Source organism: Rhodamnia argentea, chromosome 9, assembly GCF_020921035.1.
Source record: "Rhodamnia argentea isolate NSW1041297 chromosome 9, ASM2092103v1, whole genome shotgun sequence".
In the NCBI taxonomy this organism is placed as follows: domain Eukaryota; kingdom Viridiplantae; phylum Streptophyta; class Magnoliopsida; order Myrtales; family Myrtaceae; genus Rhodamnia; species Rhodamnia argentea.
In genome coordinates, this window is record NC_063158.1 from 21815768 (window position 1) to 21829002 (window position 13235).

General features: G+C 41.9%; 2 protein-coding genes across 2 annotated transcripts; one reads left to right on the plus strand and one right to left on the minus strand.

Moving 5' to 3' along the window:
• The first annotated feature begins 1734 nt into the window (after positions 1–1734).
• Positions 1735–3498, plus strand: LOC115729791 (adenylate-forming reductase 03009). Its single transcript, XM_030660416.2, is given in 5 exon segments — positions 1735–2557; positions 2642–2769; positions 2771–2873; positions 2954–3228; positions 3280–3498. Coding segments are annotated over 5 exon segments (1548 nt in total).
• A 2390-nt stretch (positions 3499–5888) lies between these two features.
• Positions 5889–10302, minus strand: LOC115733938 (GDSL esterase/lipase At5g45910-like). Its single transcript, XM_048285563.1, has 5 exons — positions 9954–10302; positions 9613–9834; positions 8969–9117; positions 7930–8206; positions 5889–6269 (listed from the first exon to the last, which is right to left on the minus strand). Exons 1-5 carry the CDS (start codon positions 10189–10191, stop codon positions 6055–6057), a joined length of 1101 nt encoding a protein of 366 aa, XP_048141520.1. The 5' UTR covers positions 10192–10302; the 3' UTR covers positions 5889–6054.
• Positions 10303–13235: the final 2933 nt, after the last annotated feature.

Consider the following 13235-nt stretch of genomic DNA (forward strand, 5'->3'; position numbering starts at 1 on the left):
GTTGCCATGCGCGCCCTTAATTACTAGGATTATGAAAAGTTCTCATTCCTCTATCGAAGCCTTGTCACCGTTTTGGTTCAAAACATAGAGATTTTCAGATTCAAAATGGACAAGTAGCACGGCTGCTTCATAACTCATGTCATGAACGAGTCACATGTATGCCCAATTATTCATTAGTCAGCAGATAATATTTCATCTTGATGCAGGGATTGAGATCTACATTCGTCAATATGGAGATAAGATTCTGTCTATGTCAACTCATTAGAAGCACCTTTCAAGTGTGTGACTAAGTTTACTATTCCAACCCCAATGTTAAGCATGTATTTAAGAGATCAATGTTGGAGCGGGCGATATTTTGAAACCTACCTAACTGCATATTAAAGACAAAATCGTGAGAGTTGGTATGGAATGAACAAAGGCAAAGTAAATCACGAGTGAGTTGGCGATGGTGTCACCACATGGTATTAGAGTAGAACACCCTCTAGTGGTGTGTAGTTCAAGTATGATCCCCGCAAAAACAGATGGGACTATAAGGACATGCTTTGAAGAGGGCACGGAGGCAAGTTAGCTAGGTGGCTCCTCGTGGATTTCTAGGATGGTCAAGGAGACAAGAACTACCCGAGTTGCACACTTAACAAGGGAGAATATTTATGTGCAAGATATATAGACCAGGGTCTCATAAAAAGACGCCTTTCGTAACGACTTGCTTTCGTATTGAAACTCAATTTTTGGGTATGTTCAGGTAAAAAAACTGATAGAATGGTGATCTCTTGAGAAAACGCCTACTTGTATTTTAAAAGACAAAACTATCATGTTTAGTCTGAGATGGGTTAATTAAAATCAAAGTTAAGATACCTTAATGAATATGTGCCATTGGATAACATTGATGAAAAGTTGTCTTCCAATTAATTTCACGTTTGAACTTATGTAATAATGGATTTTTTTTTTGGCTGAAAATCACAGAGAAGTTCATGGATTAATTATTGATACAATTTGGCACACAAGCAAGGCTACTTGACACGGTTTCGAGTATATACATGCATACCTAGTTCCTCTTACGGCAATCTATTTAAATGATCCTTTATCAAAGTAATTTTAACTTGTTCTATCTAATTTTGATTTTAAAGAGCAACATGGCCTATGATTTGTTAAAATTTGATCCATTTACCAGAAAAATCCAGAATAATCCTAAAAGTATCCAGTCTTCATACGGTGGAGGAATAGTATAGAATTATCTAGAATATGCAGAAAAATCTTCGTTGACAAATCAAAGTGTCCATGATTAGCAATAAAGGCACGTGGGGCATGTGTCCATTGTATGTACATGGCAATGTAGGTGAAATCTGCCTATAAATAGGCTTGATAGTGCTCCTGTAAGGATCGATGAAGAGAAAAAAAACAACTAGTCAAACACCCAATAACCTTGCAAGTATTTTCCACTCAGTAAAAAAATTTCCTTGTCTACTTATATTGCCTTCTTGCCGTAAATAGCTAAAACAATACACTCTCACCAAATATCAATTTACGCTTTCGCAAAAACTAACATGATTGGATGGAGCTGACCGTTTGGCCATTTAATGCTTGACCAATTCAACTTGAGAAATGATTTCTAAATCACAGTCAACTCTCTCCAATGAATAACCATGCACGACCCTCTATATAAACTCCACCCATTTCCTCACGAACGCACCACAAAGCGTCGTGCACAAACCAAGCAATTTTCCTGAACTCGTCATGGAAAGCCCAGTGAGGTTCTCGAGCTGTAGAGGCGTGGCATTTGAGATCAAGCCTCGCCCAGATCCATTCACCATTACCAAACCTCAGAGAGATCCCGAGATGACCAGCTATGGAAGCAAGAGGTTTTGGCTTCCGTGGTCTGGTGGAAGCTCATCTAGGGTTGCTCCATCGTCGCTGATTCAGCGATCGATGAGCAAAGCGAGTAGCCACTTTTGTGACCTTGATCTCGACCTCGACGGTGATGACGATGAAGGAAATGATGTGGTTTTCGAAACGCTCGAGGAAGGTGCTTTCCTCGAGCCCGAAAAGCACGCGGAGAGAGAGCAAGCCAAAGTGGCCTCAAAGATCGACCCGCCTCCCTCGAAGCCCTCTCGAGGACATGAGTCGTCGAGGCTGTCGGTCATACTCCTTGACCAAGGGCTGTTCACGGTGTACAAGCGGCTGTTCGTCGCTTGCTTGACCCTAAATGTTGTGGCCCTCGTCCTTGCGGCGACTGGACACTTCCCTTATGCGAGGAACCGCGCTGCCCTCTTCTCCATAACCAACATCTTTGCGCTCACCCTGTGCCGGAGCGAGGCCTTCTTGCGCGTCACCTTCTGGCTGGCCGTGAAGCTGCTCGGCCACTGGTGGGTCCCGCTCCTCGCAAAGACGGCCACTACCTCCCTCCTGCAGAGCCTCGGAGGGATCCACAGCGGGTGCGGCGTCTCGTCCCTGGCGTGGCTGGTCTATGCCCTGGTTCTAAACCTAAAGGACCGGGACAACACGTCGCCCGAGATCATCGGGGTCGCATCGGTGGTCCTCGCGCTCATCGCCCTCTCATCGCTGGCGGCATTCCCGCTTGTGCGCCACCTGCACCACAACGTGTTCGAGCGGACGCACCGCTTCGCAGGGTGGTCGGCCCTCGGTCTCCTCTGGGGGTTCGTCATCCTCACCACCGCGTACGACCAGAGGACGAAGAGCTACAAGAGTGACGAGTTGGGGTCGAGGCTGGTGAGGCAACAAGAGTTTTGGTTCACGGTGGGGATTACGGTTTTGCATAATAGTGCCGTGGGTGACGGTGAGGAGAGTGCCGGTCAAGGTGTCTTCTCCTTCGGGGCATGCCTCCATAATCAAGTTCCACGGGGGAGTCAAAGCAGGTATGTAATGATTTGAATTTTTTTCCACTGAAGACATTCTCGATGTTATTTTTATTTTAAGCGTCCTTTTCCAACAACAGGCATCTTGGGTCGGATCAGCCCATCCCCGCTATCCGAGTGGCATGCCTTCGGCATCATCTCCGACGGCAAGGATGAGCACATGATGCTCGCCGGAGCTGTCGGCGACTTCACGAAGTCACTCGTCGCCAACCCTCCAACCCACCTCTGGGTCCGCCAGGTCCACTTCGCGGGTTTACCCTACCTTGTCAACATGTACGACCGGGTCCTGCTGGTTGCCACCGGCTCCGGCATTTGCGTCTTCCTATCGTTCCTCCTCCAACCGTGCAAAGCGAGCGTTTGCATGTTATGGGTGGCCAAGAACGTGGAGCAAAACTTCGGCAAGGAGATCAAGGAGATGGTCAGCCGTCACCCGAGAGACAAGGTGATCGTGCACGACACCGCGGTGCATGGGCGGCCAAACGTGGCGGAGATGAGCGTGGACACGGCAAAGAAGTGGGGCGCTGAGGTAGTGATCGTCACGAGCAACCCCGAGGGAAGTAGGGACGTGGTGAACGCATGCAAGACCAAAGGGATTGCCGCTTTTGGTCCCATTTGGGATTCTTGAGTAGCTTAATCATACATACGTCTAATTTGCGTCCTCCACATTTTATCTATGTTTGAAAAGAAGCACACAACTTGGTTTGATTGTATGTTTTTCCTGGTTCTGTAACTTAAGACTTGTTATGTATGTTCAAGAACTTAGGTGAAATGCAAGTGATAATTGCATATCACATTTGCTTGGACATGGTCATGGAATATAGTCACCTTTATTGGTACAGATATTATCATATGTTAACCTATTAATACTAGTGGTTTGATTATTTACTTGTTTGTATTGTCTCTCTAAGGTAATATTATCAATTTCACAAACAAGACATAACATGAATAATAGACACGTTCATCTGCTACTTAACCATTAAGCCAATTTGTGGAGCTGAGCTGTTTAACTGTTCACAGTCGTGATAATTTACCCTTAATTATGCTGATAGATTCATTGACTTGTGTGAATATTAGATGGCAGCGGCATACTAAAAATTCATCATTTGATGTGGGCAAAGTCCCACATCAAGATGGTATCAGAGCCACTCTTTGAGTGCCCACCTTCTGCCACCTTGTCCTCGGGGCTGCAGTCTGTCGAAAGCTAAATTTCATATTCGAAACACGTCACTGATCGAACTGGATATATTACACTGTGGAACATCTTGAATGCCGCCTTGAGAGAGAGTTCTTCTTGTTTAATCACAGTCCCTTGGTGGTGACGCGAGGCGGGGCCCCGTTCTTCCACCCATTGTAACGTATCATCATTGTGATTCGTTGCTATTAAAATTGCTTTCCGAGATGCTTAATGCCTACTTGGCTTGGCCTGATCTTATTCTTATACTAATAATTGCTGTAAGAGTTCCTGAAAGATGATGATGTATACGCGCAAAATTTAGTATATTCCAAGTTTTTAAGAAACGTCCGATAGATTCAATGGGAAAACTAAGCAAAATTACCATTCATCATGTCCAGTACGGCTAGATATGAGAAAACGTCGAATATAGTAAATCTGATCGAGACAAATAGGTGTAAATTTTAAAGCCCCCGGAAATGTACAAGCAACCCTTGTTAGCCGCAATGGTCCGAAAGCATATTTATAATCATTTTACTTAGAAAAAGGTTCACTATTTTACACCGCTGCTTATCTAAACTATTGCACGAAACAAGTGATCGAACAATAAATAGACAGAATAAGAAAATAAATCGGACATCGGATGTACGTGGTTCGATTGTAGAGACCTACATCCATGGGAAAGCAAGAACGAATTCCACTATAGATCAAGCGATACACGGAGATTGCAAACCAAACTCAAGTAACTTAAACACTCTCGGTATTTTTCAAACCCCAATTACATCCAATAACGTACACAGTGTTTAGCCCTCAACTCCTAGCGAAATAATCTCTCAATCTCGCAAATGAATTAAAATATAAATTCTTACAGCAAGAATTTCTTGACTAGAACACAAAGTTATTGAAGTAATTCTACGGATAGAATCCACGACCAAGTTAACCCACTACCGAGCACTCGTCGTCGGCGCTTCTTGAAGACTTCACGTTGTTTTTCTCGTGTCTCCCTTCAAACCACAAGTACATATTATAATACATATGTACTCTGCCAAAAGATAAAAACAAGACCGACTTCTGCAGGGATCCGTATCGTCCTTTTCTTCTTATCTTTTATTGACCAAGTCAAACTTCAAAGAAAACAAAGTCCCCTTGGACATTCCAATTGGAAGCCAAGATCAAAACCGAATATCAAAGTGCATCCAATAAAAATATTCCTTAGCCGAATCCAATTGCATTTTCCTTTTATGTTTATTTTCTAGGTGGATTCCAATTTCAAATAGAAAGTATCCAATTTGAAATATTCAAATTTTGATTTCGAGTTCAAATTCGAGACATATTATAACATAAACTATGCTTGACATCGCAAAGTTTGTAAAATTAACTCATGTCTTTTGTATATTTGTTGCTGAAAATTTAGGGAAGATTAAAGGGAATCGAATATTACTTGACTTCATCTTGTCGTAACTTCCGTCCGGCATATGCCGTCTTCCTTTGGTTAATGAGAAATTGCCGCTATTCGGACATATCTTTGAAGGAAATGCGATCGCCAACTGCTAATTATTATGACAGAAAGAGACAATAGGAATCAAATTGATGTTTAATCTACACCTTTTTTTTTAATTGTTTGACTCCTAATTTGGTACTAGCAAGGCCAACTGGATATCTAATCGATATAGTGTCGTCTTCGAGTCTAGTGTACCGGGTAAAACATCTTGGACGGACCATAGATGACATTCTCTGAATAGATTATATATTAGTTCTCTTTTTTTGAAAACATCGTGAGAAAATGCGCCATCACTACATATGTGATGAAGCCCTACTATATTTTTAATTGCGATAGGTTCACAAACTATTCAATTAGATCGTCACACTTTATTGTAGCACTCCAATTCTCAATCCAAACCCTAAGGCTCGAAAGAACGAGACCAAAAAGGCAAAGTATGAGGCTCCATAAACAAAACATTCAGTTTACCATCCTCGTTCGTAAAAAGGGTTGTGATGTAAACAGTTAAATTAAGTTAGGAGTGGCGGAGATGTGAAGCCGCCGTAGATCAACCCTTTGGCGATGTGATGATAAGCGGACTCGGTCAAGTGAATCCCGTCCCAATTGACGAAAGCCGACGGATCTCTGCAAGCGGTCGAGCCGGTGTGACCGCACCTCGCTGAATTATTGAAGTTGTACGGACCACCTCCTCCACAACAGGCCCTCAGTGTCCCTCCATAAAAGCCTGCGGTGAATGCACTCACCAGTCATCAAAACTTTTGGGCAGATCATGTAATTATGTGTGTTCATGTCAATGGCATCAACCAGAAGGCCCTGAAGATGTCATTCGGTGTGCTTCATGAAATATGAAAAATGCTAGGGTTTTGTTTTCTTCCTGGGGAAAGAGTACTTTGGGTTTCAAACCCATTTTTTGGCTTTTAAAAGTTTATGGCTTTTAGTTTAGGAGCCAAAAGACACAGCACTTGTTAATGAGCTCCCCACGGCACTAAATATAGCCGATTAAGGAATGTTTTAATAATTATTTTTTTTACACATAATACGAGAAAAATAACTTACTTTTTCGTGTAAAATATGTTGGATAATGGAAATTATAGCATTTTTTTTCCTTAAGTTGTTGATTAAGTGTCTCGTGAAACTCATTAACAAGGATAACAATAAAGCTGGGAAGCAAGCAAGTAGTTAATCTGCTACCCACTTCTTGGCACCAGTACCATGTAATTCTGGCACTTTAGTACCCGATCGTATGTAAAGGCCCGTATCGAGCTAAGCCAATTTGGTTGTTATATTTTGAACTTCAAGAATCTCTTTTTTTTTTTATGTGTTCGGCCGGTTTTTCGGACTCAACCCGTATTGACATGTCAATCCTAGACCATTTAATCTTAATCACTTTCTGTTCATTCATTTATGACATTCACCAGCATAAATAATGTATTCTCCATTATTTACATTTACATTCTTATATATCTAGTATTTTTGTTTTGTTTTAGAAATTAGTTCGGGCTGATATGAGAAATTTCGGGCCTAAACATCAAACCCAAAGGCCCGAACCCTCCAAAATGAAAAAGAATAGGACAAGCCAGAAACCCCCAGCCCGAAAATCATGCTAAGGAGACAGTTCAATGGATGTCGACTCAATTCACTTGGGCCCACACTCCATCACCAAAACCATGCTTTATGATTTTGCTTCATTACACCGGTCCACCCAATTTGCCATTTCAACCTTAATTGTGCTTTGTGATTAAGCACAATGTTAAATCTAGAGGTGAAGGGAGAAAATTGTGGGTAAAAGAGAAAAAAAAAGTGGCTTTCATTTGATTTACAGACCATGTAAGTTCTTTCTTTTTTATACAAAGTCATCTATAATTATCGATCTCCTCTATTATTGAAAGATAGATATGCATATAATTTAAGGGATAATTGTACTGAAAGTCCAAAAACTTATCACAAAAGCGTAGTTGGGTCTTAAAACTTTCATAAAGTGCAATCAAGTTTTGGAACTTGTCACGAAAGTGCAATCGAGTCCTAAAACTTGTCATGAAAGTGCAACTGAGTCCTAAAAATTTTTCAAAAAGTGCAATCAACAAAATAACTTGATTAGATAAATTTGACATGTTTTAGAACTTAATTGCACTTTATGAAATTTTTAGGACTCAATTGCAAGTTAGTTATAAGTTCTAAGACTTAATTGTATTTTTTGAAATTTCTTTGACTAAATTCCGCTTTTGTGACAAGTTATAAGATTTTTAATGAATTGGCGATGAATTTGATATGTGGAAAGTAAAAGTCATTCGTACACAATTGATTACAAAATTGTTAGTTCCAGCAAAAATTATTCGTTGACTATGAAACCAAAAAGGGAAAAAGATAGTCTAAAGAAGGCTCACCGTAGTGCTTGGGAGTATGATAGATAGACTTGGAGGCGCTGTAATAATCAGCGTACATGATTCTTGCATGAGGGTATTGTTCTCTCAAATTTTGCAGTTCTTGCTTAAGGTAGTTATTGTGATACTTGGCAAAAGCATTATAAGCCCTAAGACATCCGGTTCTCGGGTCATAAGCCGACCTATCGGGGTTGCGAAACAAAGTTAGATACACCGCGGAGCAGCCTACCGGCAAGTTTCCCGGCACCACGAGATCCACAGCCCCTTCTTCTATCAACATCCGTTATGGTTACAATAGTTCAACAGAAAAAGCAAAGAAAGAGAAATAAGAAATTGTGAAGTTGCATTGTGTACAATAATAATCGAAATAAGAAGTTTTTTTTTCATGAACGGTGTAATTATTGGGGTGTGATTTATACTCCCCTATGACAAGAAAGTACGTAGGTCCTGCTCTACTTTGAGCCGACGGGGGTTCGGGAGAGCTGCCCCGATCGAGGTCTCAAGGGGCGGCGCCTCCCGAACATTAGAGGGACTTTTACAATTTAAGCTCATAATTTTTCATTAGTAGTTTAGGCTTGGGTTTATGAATAAGTATTGCTATATATACTCTTTTTTGCTTATAATTGAGTGATATAACGAGAGGTGGGAGGTGCTAATTATAGCAGAAGCCTCTGCTGGACGTAACTCCAATTTAAGAGTAAATTAGGATAAAATCTCGTGACTTGATTTTTCTCTCGCTTTATATTTTATTTCGATTTGATTGTGCACGAATCCTAACAGCAATGAGAAAGAGATTTCCTTTACAATTTTAAATTCCACTTGCTCGTATTAAAGCGACCTTCAATTTTATTACGAGAATTGAACCTTAAACTCATGCCTAAGGGCTAATAGTACGTTTCAACGGTACACGCTCGTAGATGATACGTGATGATTCAGAGTGATCTTCCAATTAGTGTCATTACTCCATTTAATGAACATAATTCAGATTGCTTCCATGTTAAATGTACGTCAACAACATTCGAAGTAAGTTCGTAGGACATACGCTGACGGCACGAGTGATGGCTCCAACCACTGGCGGTACCAAAGCATGCAGCTGTTTAATGCTTCCACCGACAAAAGAGGGATAGTTGTAGTCATTGCCACCAATCTCCCCCACCAGAAACAGAGACTTCTTAAAGTACTCTTCACATTCTGCATCTCAAAAATAGCTTTATCCATCAAGGACTTATCCAGTCGGTATGTACCCACCTCAAGGAGAGGATAGAAAGGAACATTTTTGTGTGCAATTAGGCAAATCATACCACATCTATCAATAAAGTTTCATGCTAAGCACCAAATAGTAGGGGTGAATAAAAAGGACCGATCGAACCGGGAACCGCCCCGGACTGGACCGTAAGAACCCTATAGACAAGTCCAGTTACAAACAAGTGTGTACACATTTCACGTTTCATAGCTATTTCCTCAAGAGAGCTGCTAGTCTGACAGTCTTATAATACCGTGAGTTGTTTCTAACCATACGATCTCTCAATTAATGAGTACTTTATGCAAAACACGCGGTAATAGTGTGTTTATCTATGGTTGAGATTGTATTATTATTAATAGTACTGTCAGGAAAATATTTCCATTTCCTCAAAATGTGTCCAAATATATTTTCCTTTTTTTAACGCTGGCAGGTAGAGAATTTACCATGTTTGGTGGTGCAGAGAGAAGACTTCAAGTTCCTGAACCAGCGAAGCTGAACACTCAACGAGTCGTTGGTCCACAACAGTGGCCCAATCTTTTGAGCATAGAAGAAAGACGAGTCGAGTGCTGTGGCACCGGCAACTGCGAAGTTCACTCCGGCACGGACATGTGGACCTTTGGCTACAGCTAGATATGGTGGAAGATGAGGCAGTCCAAATGCTTCAGCTGCATTCTCAGATATTCACGTTCATCATGAGATCAAAGATACCATTTTAGCAGCACTGGAAATGAAAATTCCTGCTAGAAAGATGGAGACGAGTAATTAATGAGAGAACATGGACTACCTATGAAATCGACAATAAGGCGTCCGTCTGAGCATCGACCGGTCGCGTGGCGGAAGAAAGTCTGGCCATAAGGGAGCTTCCCGATGACCGGAAACGCGAGTGCCCCAGAACGGAGGAAGTTTCCCGTGTCGCTCAGAGAGTCACCGAAGTTGAAGATCGCCTCATAACGAGCGGACAAAACAGACTCCGAGGAGAGGCAGCAGAGCAAGAAGAAGACTAGTATCTTCATGGCTTTCATGTCGAGCAATGCTAGAGAATCTGGATGAAGGAATAGTCTGCTTAGGGTTGAGCTTGAGCCCTTATGTTTATCTCATAGAGTGAACCTCGCCTTCCCAATTTAGGCATTGGAGTTTTGGCAGGTGAAGCTTTAATGGCCCACTTGCACCTGCGGTTTCAACGAGAAATGGCACCTTTCATTAAATGGTGCGGTTAGACATCTAAGGTTTTTCAATTACATAGATGACGCGGAGAAATTTTCAGCTACCCGTCCATTACATCTACGTCGGTCGTTGTCGTCCGTCAAGTGGTACGAATTGTCTTGTTATTTTCTTCGTTGTTTCCACAATTTACAGCAGGTCTGGTAATTAACTTGAATGATCGAGAACGACGTACCCAAAAGCGTCTATGCCTATCTTACTCTCTTAATTTTCGCTTTTGAAGTTTGCATGTGTGTTTTGCCGCTGGTTCAAAATTTTGGCCATGCTATATTCTTAAATCGGAACACGGGAAACAATGTGTTCCATTCTAATTGCATCGTTTCACTCGTCTTTTTTTTTTTCTCTGTGTATGAATAATCTAGAATGTAGAAATTGTGGCTCAATCAAACTTTACGAATGCATGTCAAGTGCCTTCTATTGAAGATATCACCGCCTACTCGAGAATTCAATAGCGTGACTCTTGATGATTTTTGGTTTCGATGGACGTCTAGCGGTGTTTAGTGTCATTATTGGTTTGTAGTTCTTTAAGAGTATTATTTGTTGTGTGTTGGAGTTTTTAGTATTCCAATGTGTAATTATTGCTATGAATGGGATTGGTTTTTTTATGTACCTAGGGTATGTCAGGAGTCATGTCTTTACGCCTATATAAAGGCAAGTCTTGTAATCGTCTCAAAAAGGTGAAAGTAAGGTGAATATAGAAATTGTGAGTCTATCTCCTCCTTGACACTTCTCTTGTGTGAAGAGAACCTTTCACCTTCGATAAATCTTCGATCATCTTGAAGGGTGTTCGCAACTCGAGATTCAACATTTGGTATCGGCGCGGTTACCGGGGACCGTGAATCAAGTCTTCGGAGCGTGGTTCGTGAGACGGTGGTTGCGACCATTGTTCGTGTGCAAATAATGGAGTACGTGGTTTCGAATACGGGATCATTTGATTGGACAAGCCGGACACTTTTCTCAGATGGCGGACGTATCAAGTTCGACGAATGGTATTGAGAAGATATCCAATTATAATAATTGGAGTACCCGTGCGTTTATTTGGGGGTCAAGATTTGTGGGATATTGTTGCGGCGGAACACCCGCACAAACGATGGTGATCGAGGAGATGGAATATCAATGAAGGCTCTTTCGCCCTTTTTGTGTTGAAGATGACTTGTTGCAGATATAAAGAGCCCCGAGGAGGCATGGGATAACTTAGCGGCGTTGTTCGGTCGAATGATGCCAAGTTGCAAGGTTGGAGAATGAGTTCTGTCGATGTCACAACAAAATATGACGGTGAGTGGTATTTTCCAAAGTTAAGTCTATTTGTGACGAAATTTGAAGCTAGATCCAAATAATGCTATCTCGAAACGAGAATGAGAAGGATTATTATTCACGGGTTAAGAGTTAATGGTATTGTTATGTACCGTGGATGGGCAACACAACCAACATTGATCGAATGGAGAATGTTTTGGCCAACCAAGAAACTTTAGATAATCAAATGTCTAAGGTTTCGATGAAGGGGATGAGTGCCCTCTTGGTGATAAAAGAGGGTTCAAGGAGGAGAATCGGTGCGACAATAGAGATGACAAGCGGGAAAAAGTCATGTCGAAAGGGAGCTCGTGGAGAATGGAAAAAGCGTCAGCCGATCGGGGGGGAACCGCTATGGCAATGATAAAAGGCGTAGTGGACGATGTTACATCTGGCAAAGAAGGTCGAGCAATCATCGAAGATGAGTGATTTCGATGACAATGTGGAATGGGTTTTCATGTTGCAGCGGAGGTGCAAGACGAGCTTTGCCTCATCCATTGCCGAGTCGAACCATTCGATGGCTTTAATATTTAAGTGATAAGTCGATTAATTATGATGTTGGTGGATTGTTGATTCGGGGTGTTCGAATCCATGACCGGAGATCAAGGAAGGTCAAATACGTTGGATTATACGGTGGACGTGTAGTGTGCGGATGGCTCGAGGTTGCCAATTTCCCATATTAGTGAGGCGGTGATAACTCCTCGACTCAATTCCAGGGGTTGAATTGAAAAATGTGTATCACGTGGGGATGAAGAAAATTTATTGTTGTGTCCGGCTCATGGACTCGGGTAACTATGTTATATTGGTCCACGGATGTTAAGGTGTACCAAAGGTTAAGCCCACTAGTCGACCAATCATGGAGGGACGTCGCGGGTGTCGCTCAAACGGCATACGTAAACAAAACCCGGAGGAATGATACACTGATTTGTGGCATGCGCGACTTGGGCATGTAAGTTATCCAAGTTGAAAGTGATAATGCGGAAGAATATGTGAGGGCCTTCCCGGTTGGAAGTTCAAGAAGATGTGGTATGTGCCGGATGCCGGTATGGAAGGCACAGCTTCCTTGAGGAATCATCATTCAAAGCTCGTATGCCTCTCGGGCTCATTCACTCGGATGTGTTTGGTCGGTGAAGCAATGTCTATTGGTGGATCAAAGTATATGATCACATTTATGACGACTTCTCCGGTATGTGTCGGTTGATTTTATGAAAGATAAATCGAGGCATTTATCAAATTTATTGAGTTTAAGGGAAGGTAGAAAGTGAAGTGGGCAAGAAGATTCTTTGCCGTGCGATAATGGGGAGAATATACTTCTAATGAATTTGAAGTATTTGCAAGAGTGCAAGATCGTCGGGTTTTCTTGTGTATACGCCACAACAAAATGGAGTTGCCGAAAGGAAGAATCGACATCTAGCGGACATGGGGGCATGCTACATGCGAGAATGTTCCATCAAGATTTTTGGTGTATGAGACAACGGCTCATGTGATTAACGTTACACAAGCAAGGGCCGTTTCCCATACGAGGTTTGGAGTGCAACTGTGGTAGTACTTAGTT

Coding starts and splice junctions, on each gene's coding strand:
- LOC115733938 (XM_048285563.1), bottom strand. CDS start 10,191: ATGAAAGCCATGAAGATACTAGTCTTCTTCTTGCTCTGCTGCCTCTCC. Junction 9,835..9,953: donor CCTTATTGTCGATTTCATAG/GTAGTCCATGTT, acceptor CTGAGAATGCAG/CTGAAGCATTTGGACTGCCT. Junction 9,118..9,612: donor TCTCTGCACCACCAAACATG/GTAAATTCTCTA, acceptor TTTGAGATGCAG/AATGTGAAGAGTACTTTAAG.